This window comes from Molossus molossus, unplaced genomic scaffold (genome assembly GCF_014108415.1).
Source record: "Molossus molossus isolate mMolMol1 unplaced genomic scaffold, mMolMol1.p scaffold_m16_p_11, whole genome shotgun sequence".
NCBI classification, from domain to species: domain Eukaryota; kingdom Metazoa; phylum Chordata; class Mammalia; order Chiroptera; family Molossidae; genus Molossus; species Molossus molossus.
The window spans coordinates 56544581-56566664 of NW_023425346.1; the positions used below are offsets into that span (position 1 = coordinate 56544581).

Below are 22084 nucleotides of genomic sequence, written 5' to 3' on the forward strand. Positions count from 1 at the left end.
GACTTTTAGACTATCTTGTTTACATTCCTAAATAATAGCTGCTGTTTTATGTTTTCATTGTACCTACTGACCCTATCATGTAACAGTAAAATATTGAAGATGCCTATTTTACATAATGATTTTCTACATTATTTAGTGTGCTTTGTTTGTGTAATTAATCAACAGGACACAAATAGTTGGATTTTTGGCTGCATAAACAGCACTTCTATGTGGTAAGTATTTTGACTCTAAGACCTTCCATTATTCATTTTTCTCAACATAAACATACTCACATATTACACTTTCAGAATAGCTTCATACATTTTAAGCTCATTTTGGTTATATACTAAATTGAAGGGTTGATTTTAAAGTGAAAAATAAATAAAATTAGCATAGCAGTAATTTATGCAAACATTGTAATAGCTGGTTGCTAGGAAAAACAATTATTTTGTTCCAAAAGGGACTATGTGGATAGACTATATTGGATTAGATTTATTAGATTTTATTTCATTAGAACTCTCTCTGATAGCTCTGTAAATGGTTTCTTTTTCTTCTAACACTTATTTATAATTTATAATACTTTAATATATGTGTCCTTTAATTATATTTTTATATTTATTTCATAGCCGGCAAGGGGTTGATTTATCATGGAAAGCTGAACTGCTGCCAACAATTAAGGTAAATTATGGCTTTAGAATTTTAACATTTAGGTGAAAAAAAAATACTTGAGCCTGTAGGCATTTTAGAACATATTTTATTAATTCATCTAGGTATTAAGTAAAACTTGAGATTTTGTTAATCTGCCCTAGAAATGGAGAAATTTAATAAAGAAAAACATTTATTTTAACTTTCAGAGGTAAAACCTATTAACAATGCTCTAAATAAAATTAAATCTATATGTTATAGCATCATACCAAGAGCTACATAAATTTTTAAAATTCAATTTGAGGGTATGTTTAAGGCCCTTTCATTTATATTAGGATATTTGTCTGTTGCAGAAATTTTGCCGAGTAAGTTGAGGTGAAGCCCAGGAGTTTTTTTAACAAGCTCTCCCAAGTAAATCTGATTAGCTTGTTAGATGACCACTCATTGACAGACAGTTCTTGAGCTTCAGAACCTCTGTCTGGACTTGCCCACAACAGTGCCTCTGAAGAACAATGAAGAAAGTTATCTGCAGAAATTTCCTAATGCATACAAATTGGTACAACATATAATTACTCCCACTGCTACATGAACTTCCAGAAAAAAAAAAAGTGCATTTAAAAACTATATTTGGTGGCTTGGAATTTCATTAAATAGACCAGTCTCCTATCTATTTATTCCTTAAAATACAGACTATTGGATCTGGTCTCCCCTTTAGAAGGGAATAGATGATCATTTGGTGAAGTACATTATTAGTCCTATTGTGTCTTTTTTTTTTTTTTTTTTTTATCCTCACCTGAGGACATTTTTTCATTTTTTGTTCAGGTAGAGTGGGAGGGAGAGAGAGGAACAGAGAGAGAGAGAGAAACATCGACGTGAAAGGATCACATCGAGTGGCTGCCACCCACACGACCGACCAGGGCCGGGGACAAACTGCAACCAAGGTACATGCCCTTAGTGGGAACCGAACCCGGGTCTCTCTGGACCGCAGGCCGACGCTCTAACCACTGAGCCAAACCGGCCAGGGCAGTCCTATTGTGTCTTCATGTCATTTACTGAATAACTTCCAGGGGATGATGTTCATATACATTATTAGCCAGCAGCGCTACTAGTTGGGCTATATCAGAATCATTTGAGATTAAGTTCCAATTCTTTCATCATGTTTAGCATCCATTCATTCATCAACTGTCGAGCCTCTGTCATATACCTCCAAAATAAATGTAGAATAAAGCTGTGACATTGTTTGAACAAATAGACAAATTATAAAAAGATCAAACTGTAAATAATTATGTAAAATATTTAAATGTAGTGTTAAATGTCATTTGTTTTACATGAAGGGATACATACAGTTGAAGGGATAGAGGGACTATTTTTGGTAGTCCATATTCACATAATTATTAGGAATTTGACTTTCAGCTAGATTATTGGCCTGAAAATATAAACATGGGCACCTCATGAAGTATTGAACATAAAGTTTGAAATCTGTTTTTTATAACTTTTTAAATAAAAAATAGTGTGTTTTTAATTTATTTTTCTTTTATTGTACTTTAATCTTTGTATGACCTAAGGAATAAAATCAGCCTTTTACTTTCTTTTTTTTCAGTCTCTGACGTTAAGACTTCAAGACTATCCATCTTTGTCTCATCTTGTTGTTTACGTGCCATCTATTCATGGAAGTAAGGTAACAAATGGATTAAGGTGTTATCAGAATGTTTTTGGGATACTCATGCTAAATATTTGTTATTTTTTACGAATTGTTCAGCACAGAGCTGATCTAAAACAATAGCCAGTTTGGGGATCCACATAAGACTGGTAGGATCATCTACTCTAACTTGAACTAAACAGAATAAACCCAAGTCTCTGTTCCTAGTGGGAACATCAGTGTTTCCGAATCTGTTAATTATTGAGACCCTTTTATGTACAGTTGGCCCATGTTTATCGCAGTTAATCAGTTCCAGACTCTACAGCAATAAATGAATTTCCACGAAGTAGGATTCTTTATTTATATACAGTGGCCCCTCACCACTTCGCACTATTTGAAAAAACTGCGATAGAGTGAAGCTGCGAAAGTCAAAGTGCAGTGGCGAGGGGCGACTGTACAAGAGTCTATGCCAAGAATTATAGGAGTCACACAAATGAAGAAGAAACTAACCATATTCTTAAAAAGCTACATACTGTTGGGTAGGGGAAAAGAAGTAAATTTGGAAACAGGGGAAAGAGAATAAAAGAGGTATGTAAAAATATGTGATACAAATCAGAATATAGCAAATACATGAAAAGTGTAAAGGAGGCAATATTTCTTATGGAATCAAGAAAGGCTCTATTATGAGGTGATTTTTAAGTTGCCTTAAAGGATAGTTAGGATTTTAATAGTTAGAATGAACATTCTAGACCTGTTCTATCCAATGTGGGAGTCATTAGCACATGTAGCTATTTAATTTTAAGTTAAATTAAATTAGAAATTCAGTTCGGGGAGTATACTAGCAACATTCAAGATGCTAAATAGTAACATCATGCTAAATAGTAACACCATTACAGAAAGTTATAATGCAGCACTGTGGAGACAAAGAAACAGTGGGAACCAAACACAGACCTGAGAAAGCATGCGGTATGTTTGGAAAACAGAGTAAGTAAATAGTAATTTTTAAAGGATGGCCACTATGAGTAGAGTAGTAATGGAAGACAAGTCTGAAAAAGTGGCTCGTTGCCATATTGTGGAGGGCCTTGATTGGAAGATTCAGGACGTCATAATATTTAGGAGTCAGTAGAGGGCTGAAAGATTTTTACCAGAGTAGTAATGGGATCAGACCTATTTTGGAAGACTAATCTGTTTAAGGTATAGGATGGATTAGAAACAGAGAGAGTAGACACCTCATAAGGGGTTATGAGAGCTGTACTAGAGAAGTAGAAGGAGAAATAAAAGGATGCTAATTTTTGAGAGAAGTGGGGAAGGAAGAAAATGGCAATAAACACCCCTTTCCACATTCACCCAACAAAATTATCCTTCAAGATCTAGCCTAAGTATTGCCCATTTTCCTTTCCTGGATTCCTTCAGTAAACTCTTACTTACTCCCATGTTACTTTATAGCTTCTTTGAGGAACTTATTACACTGAATTATAATTTATTTATGTCTCTGTTCCCATAACCATACTGTAAATCAGAGTAAGGACCAGATAGATTTTATTCTATTTTGCATCTTCAACCTTTAGGTACTTCCACGTAAAATGTTTAAATGTTTCTTGAATGAGAAAGTTGATGAGATTTTAACCAGAATCATTAGGAAAATTTAAAGGAAAAGGAGAAAGGGAAAGGGGGGTGTAGCTGGGAGTCATCTCAAAGATGGAATCTCACAAGTAGCTTATAGTGGATTCATTGTTTTATTTTGCTTAGCTCAAGTGAGAGGTAATTCAGCATCTTCAATACTAAAAGCTCTCTTTAAGGGTTTTTCTGTCAGGTTAACTGAAAATATGGTTTTCAAAATGCAACAGGCAACAAACAGTGTGGTGGTTACCAGAGGGAGAGGTAGTAAAGGGTAAAGGGGATCAAATATATGGTGATGGAAGAAGATTTGACTTTGGGTAGTGGGCACACAGTGCAATATACAGATCATGTATCATAGAATTGTACACTCGAAACCTATATAATCTCATTAACCAATGTCACCCCAATAAATTCAATTTAAAAGTATTTTTAAATTGTATTATTTTAGATACCTGTGCAAATCAATTTAAAACTCCTTCTGGCCCAGCTGGTGTGGCTCAATGGATTGAGTGTTGACAGACCCATGCACCAAGAAGTCACCAGTTCGATTACTGGTCAGGGCACATGCCCGGGTTGCAGGCTGGATCCCTGTTAGGGTGTGTGCAGGAGGCAGCTGATTGATGGTCCTCTCTCACATTAATGTTTTTATCTTTCTCCTTCGCCCTTCCTCTCTCTCTCTAAAAAAATCAATAAAAACACATTTAAAAAAAATAAAAATAATAAATAAAACCCCTTCCCTACTTTAGGCAGTGGCTCACTCAAAAATACTTTATAAAAATATAATGAATAATCCTGTTTAAGAAATGATTTCTCTAATCTTTTAATAGCTGCTTTCTATAATGAAAATATCTGTGTTCTTTGTCTTGTAAGTAAAGAAGGAAAACTAAAAGCAAAGCCCCTTAACATGTTTATTTGTTTTTAATTTCCTCATGTGTGTACTACAACCTAATAACATTTTCCCTCATCTGTTTTCACTTTCAAAATGTCAAAAATTCACCCAATTGACAAACACAATAACACTGCTTCAAACACAATCCAAGTTACTAGGAAGGCCTAAGATAGACCCCACTGACTTTCTGCTTTCTATAGACAGCAGACTATTTGCTAGCTACAGTTAGGCATGAGATTATTTTATTCTTTAGCTCCTATAGATTGAAGTAGTAATGAAATTGTTCTTATTGCAGACAGCTTAGATCAGAGTTCCTTTATGCCTTTGTAAAAATATTAGAAAAGAAATGTCATTACAAAAAATATTGTAAGGATGCAGATTTTAGATTTACTTTTTAAAACTATGTTTTTATTTTTTAGAGAGAGAGAAACATCCATCAACTTCCTCCTGTATGCCCCCTACTGGGGATCAAGCCCAAAACCTGGGCATGTGCCCTGATTATGAATCAAACTTGGACCTCTCAGTCCATGGGACGATGCTCAATCCACTGAGCCACACGGGCCGAGCTAGGTTTTCTTTTTTTGAGATAGCATTTCTTTTTTCTTGTTTCATACATAGTAGACCTTTTTTTTTCTTTACTATGATCGTTGTTTAGCCTGATAATAATTTTATACAAATAACATTAGCCATCTGTAGATGAATGGCAGTGTCTCCAAAAGCTTTTCGTAGTCTAATTAGACTATAGATACTTAATAAATGTGGGATTAAAAAAAAGTAACAAAATCACATTTTTGTTTAGACCATGAAAGTATACATATATTATCGAAATCCTTCATTAATCTTCAGTTAACCTTGGCTTCATTCTTTAATGTCTCTCTTCTAGAAACACCTAAAACTAACTACAGGAAAACTTTGTATAGCTCTGTTGTTATAGCAGTGACCCACTAATGATGTATTTATTAAATTAAGCTTGTTTATCAGATTTTCTTAGTTTAGCATCTCTGCTTGAGGAGTGCTTGCCACTTAGTAGAGCCAGAGTTAGAGGGACACACAATACCATCTCCAAAGCTAAAGACTTTTATTTTCCACTCAAACAGCAAGATGTTTTACTAAAAAAAATCTGTTTTTTTTCTAGTAAATCAATATTTTATATTTCAGTTTGTTGTAGATTGTGAATTCTTTAAAAAAGAGACCAGATCCATACAGCTTCCTGTAACTCATCTTTTTTCCTTTGGTAAGTATTTTGATTTTGGAAATCTTAAGAATTGCTTTTATTTTTAACAGTGCTGACTTATTTTACAAGGTCGTTGCTATAAAGCAGAACCATGTAACAAGACTATTGTTGTGAATTTCAAGTGTAGTTCTTAGAGTAACCATATGAGGTGGTTCAGTAGTTTGATCCTTATTTGATACTGGGCCAGCAGTCATCCTCTGAGAAGTGACATTTTCCTCAGATTTCTTATTGTGATAAAATACACATAATTACATATTCTTTTAAATTTTATTATGAAATAATTTTAGATTTACAGAAAAGTTAAGAAAGATTACAGAGTTCCTGTGTATCTGTCACTCATCTTTCTATAATGGCCTCTTAAACAATACAGTTGTCAAAACGAAGAAATTGGCATTGGTAAAATGCTATTAACCAAACTACAGGCTTTATTTGGTTTTCATTGGTTTTTCTACCTATGTTCTTCTGCAGGTTCCACATTGCTTTTAGTTTTCATTTCTCTTTAGTCTCCTCTAATCTTTTATAGTTCCTCAGTCTTCCTTGTCTTTTGATACCTTTGAAGAATACTGGTCAGGTTACTTTATAGAATATCTCTCAATTTGGATTTGTCTAATGCTTCCTTATTAGTCACAGCTATGTATTTTTGGCAAGACTATCACAGAAGTGAAAAGTACTTCTCAGTGTATCCTATCAGAGGACACATTTTATCACTCACTGTGTCTGATTACTGGTGATGTTAACCTTGGTCACTTGGTTAAGGTGGTGTCTGCCAGGTTTTTCCACTGTAAACTTACTGTAATTAATAAATATCTTGGAGGAGATACTTTGTGAGTTAGTATCCTGTTTTTCTTCAAAATAACCTAGTAATCTTAGCATCCATTGTTTCATCTAGTCAGAAGCAATTATCACTGATATTCTATATTTACTGGATTTCTTCCCAAGGGAAAGTTCTCCCTTCTCCCTGATTTATTTATTTATTTAATTTTTATTTATGTCAATAATGGATTCATGCATATTTATTTTATTCACTAGGTTATAATCCAATACTATTGTTACTTTTTTTTTTTTGCCTAAGTTTTTCCAGCTTTGGATATTGGGATCTCTTTTTCAGTTGGCTCTTGTTCCCTTGAGTGCCATTCGTGAAAAGAATCTGTATTAATAGAGGAAACTTTATGTCAGAAGTCAGAACCTATAAACTGTTTTTTAATATTGAAAAAATCTGTTGGTATTATTTTAACATTGTTTAAGCAATTGGTACATTTTTTATTCTTTGGTATTCTGAGCAATACAATGCCTTTAATTTCACAGGATTATCTTCAAGGAAAGTGATATTAAATACAAGTGGCCTGTTCTATAATATAGAGCTTCTGAACTTTGGGCAGGTAATTATCCTGACTATGACAAGGATTTTATTTTACTTTACTGTTTAGTTAAACAAACAAGTAAATTTTTGTTTTTGTTTTTGTGGTCAAACTCTATTAGATATACCAAGCTTTTAAAATCAACGTAGTAAGCAAGTGCTCAGGAGTCAAAGGTAAGTATATTTTCTAAAAAATATATTAATGGTATTGTCATTTGAAGGATCAGTAGGTTTTCACTGAGTGTTCTATATTTATGCTTCTATATATTATGTGTGAAATAAAATTTAATATAATAGAAAAACTTTATATTTCCAGTGGATTTAACAGACCCTTTTTAAACAGTAAGCTTCTTTTTCTGTTTTAGTTAAAATAGCCATAAATATATATATACACACACACACATACATATATAAACACACACACACACACACACACACACACACACACACACACACACACACACATATATTGATTTCCAAGAAAGAGGGAGGGAGAGAGAGAGAAAGAAACATCGATGTAAGAGAAACATTGATTGGCTGCCTACCGCACGCTCCCCAACCAGGTATTGAGCCAACAGCCTGGGCATGTGCCCCAACGGGGAACCAAACCCCTGACCTTTTGGTGCACAGGACAATGCTTAACCAACTGAGCCACACCAGCCAGGGCTTAAATATCCACATTTTAAAAATACTACATATCTTACTATCTTATTATAGTAGTAATTCAGATTTAGCTGTTTAGTGTTTTTCCAGTTTCTTAGTACTTTCCATATGCTCTAATATCTTTTGTAAGTCTTAGTATTATTACTTAATAATTCCCCATGATTTTCTATTATATTATATAACTCTTACTGATTTTTTTATGAAATTGGTAATTGTATAATTATGTATTATGGTAGCTTAAATAACATTTGATGTGACATAAGGTTAGTAATACATATTTTCTTTGTTTTCATAGAAGAAATAACTAGTATCTATAAACTTCACATACCCTGGTCTTATGAAGATTCACTAACCATTGCACAGTAAGTATATTAAAGAATTTACCTTAAACTGTTGTTTTTGAATAATACATATACATTCTACTTTATACTTTATAGTTTATTTAAATCATAATAGAATTATTAAAGTGTCTCTTAGTAAAATGTAGGTATGCTTTATGTAACATTGTGCCCATAAGATATAATATATGATATTCTTATTTAAATGTTACAGAATTTAAACCTTAATTGCTTGAAACATGAACCCTCTCCTTCAAATCCTATGTCCTAGAGGGAGTATTCAGACAACTGTGATATGACTAGAAGTGTCCATTCATAATAATGTGTCTGACATCCACCTTCCTCTACATGGTCGCGTTGTGTTGTGCCAAGGATTGACCTAGCCATTGTTATTTATTAGCATTTTATATTTGAGGATTGATATTTAAGTTACTTTTCAGGGTTCCATCTTCAACAGAAATTTCTCTGAAACTCCATGTTGCTCAACCAGAAAATGACAGCCATGTAGCATTATTAAAAATGTACACATCATCAGACTGTCAGTATGAGGTAAGCTGTGTTTGCTTAATTTTTAAGATTTAGTTATAGAATAAATTGGAAATATATTTTTATATTAGCTTTAGGTGTATGTTGATGTGAAAGGTGATAAATATTAGAAATAGACATTTATAAAAAAGGAATAGACATTTATATTACTTTAAATATTCTCTTTTACCTATTATTAGCACTACCTCAGTAGTTTCTTAGCTAGACCATTGAAAGTATACATCTTGATAAGTAATAGAAAAAGAAAATTGAAACTGTAGTTTAACCTTTTCAATTTGGAAGACAAAAGTCCAGAATCCTTTATAAATTGAAAAACATCATGAAGTCAGCTATGTGGCTTAAATTTAGTAATTAACATGATGTATATTGTTTTCTAGCTCTACTGGATAAGCTTAAGGAACTTCTTTCCTTTTCACTAATTATGTTAGGCTCTATTAGTCATTAATATGTTAAATTTGGTGTTTATTGTGTTTGTGTTACAATTACATAGATTTATTTGTGCTAAGAAGAGGTAAATAGAACTCAAAATTAACGTTTTATTAACTTATGGATTTATGAACTCCCTGTATTAGAACATGCCAGGTTCTGAGGATTCTAGATTTAAGTAGTTGAAGTATGCATTTGTGGTGACATCACAGGTCTCTGGTTTATGTGAAATACCTTATTTCTACTCAACTGCTTTAAACCAAGCTTAAATATTTGGATTCTGTACTAGTACTAATTTTTTTGGGTAAAGTAGAATTGGTAGGTCAAATGAGTAGAATTTGTTCTTATAACCAAGTTTCAGTTGGACCAATATATTATGAATTATTCTAGATTTCATGGAATTTTTTAAATGCTTTGATAGCTTGCTTTCTGTCTCTAACATTGAAGGATTTTACAGGGCTCTAGTGATTTTTCACTTGTACCTTCATATTTTACAGAGGTAGTAAGGATTGTGTTAATACTTTGGCTCCAAATACTGCACACTCAAAATGTTCATGTTTTTACAGATAACTTTATATTTTCAAAAACTCTTTCTTGACAAAATGTAGTCATTTTTGAACCTCCCTGTGAAAGATTTGTTTTATTTTCTCAGACTTCCTAATATCAAAAAAGGTGTATTTATGTTAGAGGTAATTAATAATGAATATCTGTTTAAAATACTGTTTTGGCTTAAATTTTACTAAATGTGCTGTTTTTTTCCTGGTCTTATATCATATGAAACCGATTTTTATAAAATTTACTGAGAAGTGGTTTAACTTAATTCTGTTTAGTGCTACACAGTTAATAAGTTTGAGACCTTAAAAAACTGGTTGTATAATGGGTTAATTTGTGCTTAATTTTTCAGCAAACATATGTATAGCATCTGGACTCAATCATTAAAACATTTCTCTGGTTTGCATGATCTTGTAATATGATATTCTAGTTAATTAAATATTTTAGTTAGTAAAGAGTTGCTATGTATACCATAGCATTCATTCAATTGTCAAAGAATTAGAATGTGGGAAAATATACTGAACAGTAAAATGACTTTTGATACAAGTTAAATGTTGGTGATTCAGAGGATTATTTTGAGATCTTGAGTTCCTTTAGGTTTATAACTATAAAAAAAGTTAATGATTAATTTAATAAAATCTGAACTAGAGAAGCTTTTGGTAAAACAACCTTTTTTTTAATGATTGTTTTAAAATAGGTAACAGTTAAGACTTCCTTTTCACAAATACTTGGACAGGTAAGACACTCCTGTTTGATTATTTATTGTCTTGTGAAGAGATACTATAAGTCAGGGGTTGTAAACTTCTTCTGTTAAGGACCAGATAATAAATATTTTAGCTGACCATCTGTTGTCTCTGCTGCCAGCCCTACTACATCTGCTCTTTCTTTTTTCTCTTTTCTTCCACTTTAATAAAATCTAAAACCCATTCTTGGCACACAGGCCATACTTGGCCATCCTGGCTTTAAGAGAATGCTTTTATGTTTGATACTTCCTAGGAATAAGAACTAATTTCTGATTCTCAAACAGATTGATATTCTGCGCTAACTGAATGTCATATTAAGATTTCATGTTTTTCATACACTATAATTTGTAGTCTAATAAAATCTATAGATTGTCATTTAATGAACATTTGCAAAGAACTTTTAATTTTGTGCATGCTCAGTTTGTAATGGGTAAAAAATTATATTCAATAAATGTGGAAAAATAGTTTAAATGTATTTGCAGAATATCTTTCCATAAATCATAGAAAATAGTGTTATAAAAATAACTTATCAGCCCTGGCCAGTTTGGCTCAGCAGTTGGAGCATCGGCCTGCAGTCTAGAGAGACCCGGGTTCGGTTCCCGCTAAGAGCACGTACCTCGGTTGCAGTTTGTCCCTGGTCCTGGTTGGTCGTGTGGGTGGCAGCCACTCGATTGTCTCTTCCACTCTCTCCTTCCCACTCTATCTGAACAAAAAATAGAAAAATATCCTCGGGTGAGGACAAAAACAAAAAATAAATAACTTATCAAGCAGTATAATTAGCATATTATTCAACATCACTATAATTTTCAGAATTGTACAACTATGACATAGATAATATTGATTAGTCAGAGAAATTAGGTAGTTTTTTCTTTTTTTTTTTATCCTCACCCGAGGACATTTTTCCATTTTTTGTTCAGATAGAGCGGGAGGGAGAGAGAAGAAGAGAGAGAGAGAGAGAAACATCGATGTGAAGGGACACATCGAGTGGCTGCCACCCGCACGACCAACCAGGGCCGGGGACAAACTGCAACCGAGGTTCGTGCCCTTAGTGGGAACTGAACCCGGGTCTCTCTGTACCACATGCCGACGCTCCAACCACTGAGCCAAACCAGCCAGGGCAAATTAGGTAGTTTTAAGTCACTAAAATTTTTATTGTGCCTTTTATTACTTTCACTTTATTCATTTTTTTGTGCTTTGCAATCTCGGTATAGCAGAATAATTTAAGTCATTTAATTCTATAATTATAATAAAACTTATAAATCAAAATTAAATTAGAAACTTTTTTATATGCATTATCTTGTTTGATCCTCATAACAATACGATGAGAACCAAATTTTATTATTAAATATGTGAACATTAGAAAATAAGTTAATGTGTAAAAATCTTGTGCTACATTAGAGAAGATTAAATGTTAGTACAGGTTGAAAAATAGCATCATGGAGAGTTATAATAAGCAAAATGTTAAGGGATTGATTATTAAGAAAAATTAGCTCTTGGAATATAGGGGAAGAATCCATGCTATCGTCTTTTTAGTATGTCCAAAGGCATGTTACTGTTCATGGTGGTATGGGCTGAGGATGTAACATTCTGTATTCTCTTTTGTCAGTTTGGGCTTCATAATTCAGGTTAGTGACAAAAAAAAGTCTAGTTAGCTCAGTACTCTATAGTCAAGCATAATTATATGTGCATCAAAGATGACTAAAATCCTTGTTTAGATGGGGAAATTTTTCAAGAAAATGAGGATGTGGGTGTTATAGGATCAGAGGTGGGTACTTTAAAAGTCTGAAAGAATCTGTGGTGATTGAGTTAAGTCCCTCTCAAATTATTGAAAAGATATAAGATGCCCTTCCTGCCCAGCCAGTGTGGCTCAGAGGACTGAGCATTGTTCCATGGACTGAGAGGTCCAGGTTCAATTTCTGGTCAGGGCACATGCCCAGGTTGTGGGCCAAATCTCCAGAGAGGGGCATGCAGGAGGCAGCCAATCGATGTGTCTCTCTCATCGATGTTTCTCCCTCTCTCCCCCCTCCCTTCCTCTCTCCATAAAACCAATAAAGAATTTAAAAATAACATAAAATATAAAGAAATATTATGCCAAATATAAAACTAAATGAAACATGTTATAATTTGAATTTGATTCATGGGGGATGCCAGTTTATGATTGTTGATTTAGTCAATTTTATACCAGCTGTGTATGTGACCCGGTATAACCGTTAATACTCCTAACAATTATACTCAGTCATTAAAAATAAATTTTATGTTCAGAATACTCTGTTTAGGACCTCATACAAGATTTTGAAAGACAATGAAAGCATTAAAGGTTAATAATAACGGCTCATATTTTCCAATCACCTACCTGTACCAGTTACTATTCCAAATGCTTTGCATAAATGAACACATGTAAGCCTCAGATGCCCAGTGAGGTAAGTGGTATTTATTTCCATAAATGGAGAGAGTTGGAAGGGTAAAGTAACTCGCCCAAAGACACAGAACTGGTGAGAGGCAAGGCTGGAATCTAAACTCAGGAGTCTGACTCTGAGCCTGCTATGCTACTTAACTTCCCTTCCATACTCTATACTCTCTTTTTTTAAAATGTTCTTTTTTTTATTGATTTTTAGAGAGAGAGGAAGGGAGAGAAAGAGAGAGATAGAAACATTGATGAGAGAACATAGATTGGCCGCCTCCTGCATGACCCCCACTGGGGATTGGGCCCACAACCTGGGCATGTGCCCTGACCGGGAATCGAACCAGCGACCTCTTGATACATGGGTCGACACTCAACCACTGAGCCACACCAGCCAGGCTATACTTAATAACCAAAGTATGCTGTATATTTCTTAGCATGTGATTAGCAGGCAGTGAGTGTCATTTAGTAATAGAAAAATGACTGTTTCTCTTTTACTCAACTCTCTTCTCTCTCCACTAAAGATATCAACAATGAATCATGAATATAGCCTGTAAGTTTTTTTAGTCTTTCTAATCTCTTTTAACCTGGGAATCTACAGAGGAGCTTCAAGAAAACCTTGAACTTTCTGAAATTTTACTCAGCATTATATGTAAACATGTATAGTTTTTTCAGATTGCCAGGGAAATCTATGTTTTCCAAACAAGTTTGTGTAATAGAGAACATGTGTTAAAGTAAATTTACTTTTAAAACTTTATCATTAAAATAAGAACTTAAGCCCTGGCAGATGTGGCTCAGTTGGTTGGAGCAGTGTCCGTACACAGAAGGTTCACGGGTTCCATTCCTGGTCATGGTGCATACAAGAGGCAACCAATCATTGTTTCTCTCTCACATCGATGTTTCTCTCTCTCCCTCCCTCCCCCTTCCTCTGTCTCTAAAATCAATAAAAATAATTTTTTTAAGTAAGAACTTAATACTTTTTTGTGTAATATGTATGTTTTTTTACAGAGATTGGACCAGCCAATAGGCTGGTTTGAGACACTATTACAATGATTCAGTACTTGGGCTCTGAGTTAATTCCCATTCACAAGATTTCCAAAGACAGTGGCAGACATAAAAGTTTAATAATAGCTGCTAATATTTTCTGATAGCTTACATGCTCAAATTATAATTCTAAATGCTTTACACAAATGAACATGTTTAATCCTTAACTGAAAGGTAAGTGCTATTATTGCCCCTGTTTTACTGATGAGGATATAGAGAGGTAACAAGTAAGTAACATGCTTCGTATTATATTTTTAACTGTGCAAGTTATGTAGGCTCCCTGTGCCTGAATTCTTTTATTTGTAAATAGGGATAAGAATTATCTCAAAGAGTTTTCAGAAGGAGAGCATGAGATAATGCATATAAGATGTTTAATATCAAGCCTGGAGCATGGTAAATGCTCAATAAATATGCCTTATAAAAAAGTCTGTAGCACTTGCTGCTCAATTATCTATTCTCCTTATTATGCCTTTGATGAAAAATTCAGATACTATGTTTCTAATATGCTATATATTATTAACATTTATTTTACTTAAAGTTTTGAAACCCATTTACTGGAAATACCTTTGTGACCACATCAGGAAAGACATAAAGTGAAGAACAACATTTTTATTTCATGTGAAAGTACATTTATTTTATTAACATGACTATTTAGAAGTTGTCCATTGATTTGCCTGTTTTCTAGGTAGTTCGATTTCATGGTGGAGCTCTTCCTGCTTACGTTATATCTAGCATCCTTCTTGCTTATGGAGGACAGTTATACTCTCTTTTCTCAACAGGTAAGAACGTTATGCCTTCCTCCCTCCCTCCCTCTCTATTTTCTTGTTTTCTCCGTTTTATACTCGCTTTTCTCCCGCAAGAAATTTCTTATTTGCTTTCTCCATATTATATCCTTGTGCTTGAAGAAACCTAGATTAGAGTTGCCGAGGAATGTGGAAGTATTGGAGGTGACAGTTCAGGGGAGCAAAGTTTCTTTTGGGAGTAATGAAAATGTTCTAAGCCTAATTTATTAGATGGATGTGTGATGAATATACTAAAAACCACTGAATGGCATATACTTTGAATGGACGAATTCTGTGGTATAAGAATCATATCTAGTAAAGTTGTGGGTTTTTTGTGTTTTTTTTTAAATCACCTCTGGAGCTTTGTGAAAATACATATGATGAAATCCCAGCCTTGGTTTCCAGAATTTGTTTCACAAGTGACTAAGAGTATACTCTTATATGAGAACCATTAAATTACAGTAATTTTTCATCTTTTGAAGAGTCTATGTGGTAGTAAAGAGGACCCTTGCTTTCTCTGACATGAAGTATGTGCTCTTACAGACGATGTAGAATATAATATGTCTCATTTGTAATTTCTGTGAATTATTTACTACATACAATTTTTTTTTTAAATCACCAGGTCATTGCTTAGAATATGCTACTATGTTGGATAAAGAAGCCAAACCATACAAAGTTGATCCTTTTGTAATTATGATTAAGTTTCTATTGGGGTAGGTCTTATTATCTCTGATAATGACTTTAATTTTGTATTGTATATAAAACATTGTGTTTGTCTCCATACTGGAATATTAAAAATACAAATATGGCAATTGACTTATTTATTAAATGGGATTTTTCTCTTAGACAAAGACCTGATAACTATATCAACATTTACGTCAACAGTATAATCATTTCAAAAGAAATTATTGAACATATATATATCAACTAAACTTAGACTGTAGATATTCCAGGCCTTTAACATTTGCAAAGGGATATATATGGTCCATGATCTTTGAACATCCTATATCGTTAATATAACCATTATAGGATATTGATGAGACAGTGCCCCAGATGACTTTTTCTTACTTTACATACAAAATATGTTTTAGATCTCTCTACCCTACTTAACATTCCATTCCTAATTTATACAGATTTTGTTTTTGCTTAAGAACCATTGCTTAGATCTTTCTTCTTCTGTCATTAAAACTAGCTATTGACTTTCCAACTTAAAAATTATAAGGAACAATAGAGAGCAGTAATACTGCATTGAATCTCTGGGCTCAGATCCTTGAGATCAGTAGACTCACTTGGAAGATAAATGACTTGAAGTTTGTTTTCTGGTATAATTACAAGTTAAATATTATAGCAATTTAGGGACTCTAGTGAATGGTCATACACCTAAAATATTAAATCCTTAAATGTTAGTTGTTGATTTTTTTTTGCTTTTATGTATATTTTCTTTTATCCACAGGTATAAATGGTTTAAAGAATTATGGGATGTTTTATTATTACCAGAATTAGATGCTATCGTCTTGACTAGTCAGAGTATGTGTTTCCCCCTTGTATCCTTGATCCTCTTTCTGTTTGGAACATGTACTGCGTACTGGGGTGGCCTACTCTCTTCTACATCTGTAAGACTCCTCTCTTCATTGTGGCTAGCTTTGAAAAGGTAAAGAATGAATGATTAAAAGCTTTCACATTGCTCTTAATTAAGAAGAAAATTATATTCTGATGAGGAAACTTAAAATTCATTTGCTTTCAATAGACTAATTTCTAAGGAAAGGTGTTATAACTAGAAAAACGTGGATTAGTGTAGAAAGTTATGTCCTTGTCCAAGATAATCATTTATTGTAAGTTAAATGCTACATTTGATTTTGACCTTGTTGCTTGACTTTCAATCACACTTGAGGGCAAGATACTCTAATCAAGATGTTTAGGATTAGATTAAGATTAGATGAAACATATAAGAGCTCCAAAAACATTCCCTGTGGTTTTATTATAGGCTCAAAGACATAATTTTAAATTACTGGTCAACTTTTCTTATAAACCACTGATTTAGTTTCCTTTGCTCCTCCTCCCACCAAACTTGTTACATGATATACTGTCACGGAGGGTATTATGTGTGATGCTTCCTCTTCCACCCTTCCGAGGTGCCTTTGACACCATCACATGTGTGAGTGATCTTGAGACTTTAAGAAATAAAAAACTGTTTCTCCACCTATCAAGATTAGAAATGTATGGCACAGGGCCTATAACCATTGATTATCTTGAAAAGCAACATTATTTCCTTAGCACAAATGTCAGCCATACTGAATCTAAATGGAAGAGGTGTTATCACCATATATTACAGAATTTGTAATCAAACTTGCCTTTATAAAAAAATATCTTACTGTTAATCTTATGGGACTTGCATATTAGTAAGCAGGAAAGACTGGCAGAGTGCTGTGGTGTTTTTTCTTGTATGTGATTGTATAAATAACCATTAAGAGTTTTATTCTTGTTTTTCTAGGCCCTCTGAACTTCCTAAAGATATCAAGATGATATCACCAGACTTGCCCTTTTTGACCATTGTTTTGATCATAGTTAGTTGGGCAACTTGTGGAGCATTTGCCATACTTCTTACTTATCTTTACTATGTGTTTAAGGTACGTCAGATCAATAAAGTCAGAATAGCTGGGCTTTGTATCAGGCAGGCGTAGAATTTCCTGTAGGTGTTGTTAGCAAAAATTATAGTTACTACTGTAGTAATCTTATGTTGTATAAGAGGTTTAAGTGTAAAGGTTTTTAGCATCTTAGTTAAATTTAAAATATAGCCCTGGATGGTTTGGCTCAACAGTTAGAGCATTGGCCTACGGATCAAAGAGCCACGGATTCAATTCCAGTCAAAGGCACATACCTCAGTTTCAGTTTGATCCCCGGCCCTGGTTGGGGTTGTGTGGGAGGCAACCAGTCGATGTATCCCTCTCACATCAATGTTTCTCTCTCTCTCTCTCTCTCTCTCTCTCTCTCTCTTTCTCTCCCTTCCTCCCTCCCTTCCTCCCACTCCCTCTGAAAATCAATGGAAGAATATCCTCGGGTGAGGATTAAAAAAATACACGCACACACACACACACACACACACACACACTCACACGTACCTTTAACTGTGAAACTGAAATTATTAACCTGAGTTAAATTAGTTTGATAAAAAAAAAGAGGGGGTTGGAGGAAAATATATGATCTGTTCCAAATTGCTTCCAGGTTTTGCAAGTAATGTTAACTTACATAAAACATTTTACCAGAGCAATTTTTATTCACACTTCCCTCTAAACAGGGGTTATAGATAAAACAAAAAGTTATGTCAGTTAGGATCCAGCTATCAGTCATGCTAAAATAATGTAAAATGTTACATATGTTGCTGAAGAATCAGAGGACAGTGATAAAAATAATTAGACTGATAATTTTACTGGGAAAATAAAAACACTTCCGCCCTGGCCGGTTTGGCTCAGCGGTTAGAGCGTCGGCCTGTGGTCCAGAGAGACCCGGGTTCGCTTCCCGCTAAGGGCACGTACCTCCGTTGCAGTTTGTCCCCGGCCCTGGTTGGTCGTGCGGGAAGCTGCCACTCGATGTGTCCCTTTCACATCGATGTTTCTCTCTCTTTCTCTCCCTCCCTCCTGCTCTATCTGAACAAAGAATGAAAAAGTGTCCTCGAGTGAGGATCAAAAAAAAACCCACTTCCAAGGTTGATAGCTTTGCAGGAAAATATAGGTCATATACTGCATATTCTCTATATTAGTCTTATGTAGAGACCGTTGATACCAGAATGCTTTTTTTTTTTTTTTTTAAACAAAAGTTTATTTGCATCTTCTTTTAACACTAATACATACACATTATAGATTATTTCCATCAGAAAAAAACTATTTAGTACTACTTTGATTTATAAATATAATATTTTGAGTTTTTTTATTGCCTTTTTTTTTTTGGTACATGTCCCTAGCGTGAACTGAACCTGGGACTCTCTAGTCCTTAAGCTGATGCTCCAACCGCTGAGCCAAACCAGTTCAATAAATTTCATTGAATATTTTATTTATTTATTTATTTTTTTTATTTATTTTTTTTTTATCCTCACCCGAGGACATTTTTTCATTTTTTGTTCAGGTAGAGTGGGAGGGAGAGAGAGGAACAGAGAGAGAGAGAAACATCGATGTGAAAGGAACACATCGAGTGGCTGCCACCCGCACAACCAACCAGGGCCAGGGACAAACTGCAACCGAGGTACGTGCCCTTAGCGGGAACCAAACCCAGGTCTCTCTGGACCACAGGCCAATGCTCTAACCGCTGAGCCAAACTGGCTAGGGCGAATATTTTAATTAACTAACCCAATAAGCAAAACTTTCTCAAATACTTAAGCAAATCTAGTAAATTAAACTTACAGACTTTCTCAGATTCTTGTGAACATTTCACCACCATATATAATTGAGTTCAGTTATTCAAAGATTTAGAAAATATGAAACATGTTACTCTTTATACTGTACTGAATATAATCGAAATTTTATTTATTTATTTTTTTGAAGAAAGAGAGAAACATCGATGTGAGAGAGACACATTGAGTGGTTGCTACCCACATGACCCCAACCGGGCTGGGGACAAACCGTAACTGAGGTACATGCCCTTAGCAGGGACCAAACTTGGGCCTCTCTGGTCTGTGGGCCGACACTCTAACCACTGAGCCAAACCGGTCAGGACTATAATCGAATTTTTTATTCACAAGACACTTTTAAGCTGTTATAGCCAAAGTATCATTCAAACAGAGATTCTAGGATGTAAAAGGTGTAGCAATATATCCTGCCCCCAACTTACTCTGGAAGTTTGTATCATTTTTTAATCCATGACAGCAGCATGTGTAGTTATTACTTATCTTTTCTAAAAGAATATTTTTAAATGTTTAAATGAATTTTTAGGTTTTAAGATTATAGTGCTTCTTGATTTTAATATAAATGATTGTTTTTTGTTTTAAAATAAAGGTAAAATTAAATGGTCATTTCTTTTTCCTAGGTTGTTCATCTGCAAGCCAGTCTAACAAATTTTAAAAATAGCCAAACTGTGGTAAGTTTTATTTTCAAAATTCTACATCACTTTAATATAAAAGAACATGGGAAATTAAAAAAATTTTTTTAGTATTGTGATTTTACACTGTTTAAAAGGCATTATGAATTTAAGTAATTTTATGAAAAGTGAACCTAATGAATATTAAAATAGATTGCCTAAGTTTAATTTGATCTTTGTTAGTACTTATCATTTTTGTTATTACAGATGATATTTTAATTTTTATTTTGAGTTATTACTTAGAAAGTATTTTTTCAGCAGTGAAATAGCAAGTCAAAGAAATAAAAGTTTTATAACTGATAACCACTTTAAAACAAGATAATTTAAGCATTTTATATCAATTTGGTAATGAAAAGATTAATTTATTTAGCTATTAAGTCATTGAATACAATCCTAAATAAAATAAATGGTTTATTTAATATCTTGATATTTTTTCTTTATTGTTTATAGAATCCGAAACACTCTCGAAGAAGTGAAAAAAAATCCAATCAGCATAAAGACTCTACAGCACACCCTCTTCGTCTGTCTGCCAGTGATGCTGAGGACAGTCTCCGCATGCACAGTACTGTGATTAACTTGTTGACATGGATTGTGTTACTCAGCATGCCGTCTTTAATTTACTGGTTGAAGAACCTTAGGTGTGTTTTATTTATATCATTATAACTTAATGAGGTTCGTATAGTAGATATCTATGAGTAGAGACTTGGTATATTCCTAATAGTCCATAAAATTTCCTCAAGAACAGGAAACTATAAATCCCCTGAAATTTATTTTTAATACATTCACATTTTCTCCCTTATCATGAGAATATAAACTTTGGGAAAATAAACTTCCCCAAAATCTGGCCCCCCCAAAAGAGGGAATTGTCACCTTTAACCTTCTTTGATCTAGACATGTGAAAATGTGCTTTATTTTGTTGACTTAAGGTATTCATAATGCTAGTGCTTTATGTATTTTTCAATTCATGATCAGTTTTATGTTTTCTTAAATTTGGGAGGAAGAAAGATGCTTCCATTTAAAACTATTAGAAATAATGAAAGAAGTACTGTATGTACTTTTCTAATATGTCCCAAACATAACTAAAATAAATGATTAGCTATCTTACTACTAAAAACCATCATTTGCTTTACTACCTGCTAAGTGTCCTAGGTCAAATAAGTCTGAAATGCCCTCCAAGAAATCTCTAGAATATTTCATTATTGATAAGTTGTTTTTTTAAAAAAAATACGCCCTGGCCAGTTTGGCTTAGCAGTTAGAGCATCAGCCTAAGGACCGAAGGGTCACAGGATCCATTTCAGTCATGGGCACGTAGCTGGGTTGCAGGTTTGATCCCTGGCCCTGGTCAGGGTCATGTGGAAGGCAACCAATCAATGTATCTCTCTCACGTCGATGTTTCTCTTCCTCTCCCTCTCTTCTTTTCCTCTCTTCTCTCCCTCCCTCCCTTTCGCCCTTCCACTCTATCTAAAAATCAATAGAAAAATATCCTCAGGTGAGGATTCACAAAAAAATTTTAAAAAATAGGCTACCTATCTAAGTAATAATTGAACCTCTATTCAATATAGTTTTCAGAAATTTATAAAACTTGGATTCTCTAAACACTGGAAGTTTTGTTATTGTATTGAAAAATTGACAGGACCAAAATAAGTGTGATAAATTAAGTCACAGATTACCAGATATTAATATCCTTTCTTTGTCCTTCATTTTAGTCAAGATCCATATTTTTGTTCACAGATTTGGGGAGAGAATTATTTAAGGAGCACAAATTTGTGATTCTGAAAGGCTATAGATGTTACACTATCAATAAATGCAAGAAATGAGAATTTGAATTTTAAAAAGATAAGGAACAATTACTTTATATAAACCTATTTCATCTTTTCTAAAATAGAGAAGCCTTAATATATTTTAAATAATTTGTTTTATAATTTTTTTGGGGGGGTACGTGCCCCTAGTGGGAACCGAACCCAGGACTCTCTGGTCCGCAGGCCAATGCTCCAACCACTGAGCCAAACTGGCCAGGGCTGTTTTATAAAATTTTTACATGAACTTTCAGGCATATACTTATAAAAAGGAAGCACGTTCGTAGTGAATATTTTCATTTCCTTTAGTAATTTCTGAACATAATTCTCCATATAGAGCTTGGGTATAAAGATAATCTAGAG

General features: G+C 33.8%; 1 protein-coding gene across 3 annotated transcripts in view; it reads left to right on the forward strand.

Moving 5' to 3' along the window:
* PGAP1 (post-GPI attachment to proteins inositol deacylase 1) overlaps positions 1 to 22084 on the forward strand; it is an 81141-nt gene that overhangs the window by 53057 nt on the left and 6000 nt on the right. For all 3 annotated transcript variants that reach the window (XM_036254691.1, XM_036254690.1, XM_036254692.1), the window contains 15 exons: positions 166 to 212; positions 606 to 657; positions 2225 to 2302; positions 5931 to 6006; positions 7312 to 7385; positions 7486 to 7537; positions 8322 to 8388; positions 8805 to 8913; positions 10586 to 10624; positions 14762 to 14855; positions 15481 to 15571; positions 16312 to 16509; positions 17350 to 17485; positions 19875 to 19925; positions 20376 to 20563. In XM_036254691.1, coding sequence (XP_036110584.1) covers positions 166 to 212; positions 606 to 657; positions 2225 to 2302; positions 5931 to 6006; positions 7312 to 7385; positions 7486 to 7537; positions 8322 to 8388; positions 8805 to 8913; positions 10586 to 10624; positions 14762 to 14855; positions 15481 to 15571; positions 16312 to 16509; positions 17350 to 17485; positions 19875 to 19925; positions 20376 to 20563 — 1352 coding nt within the window. The remainder of the gene's footprint in view (positions 1 to 165; positions 213 to 605; positions 658 to 2224; positions 2303 to 5930; positions 6007 to 7311; positions 7386 to 7485; positions 7538 to 8321; positions 8389 to 8804; positions 8914 to 10585; positions 10625 to 14761; positions 14856 to 15480; positions 15572 to 16311; positions 16510 to 17349; positions 17486 to 19874; positions 19926 to 20375; positions 20564 to 22084) is intronic.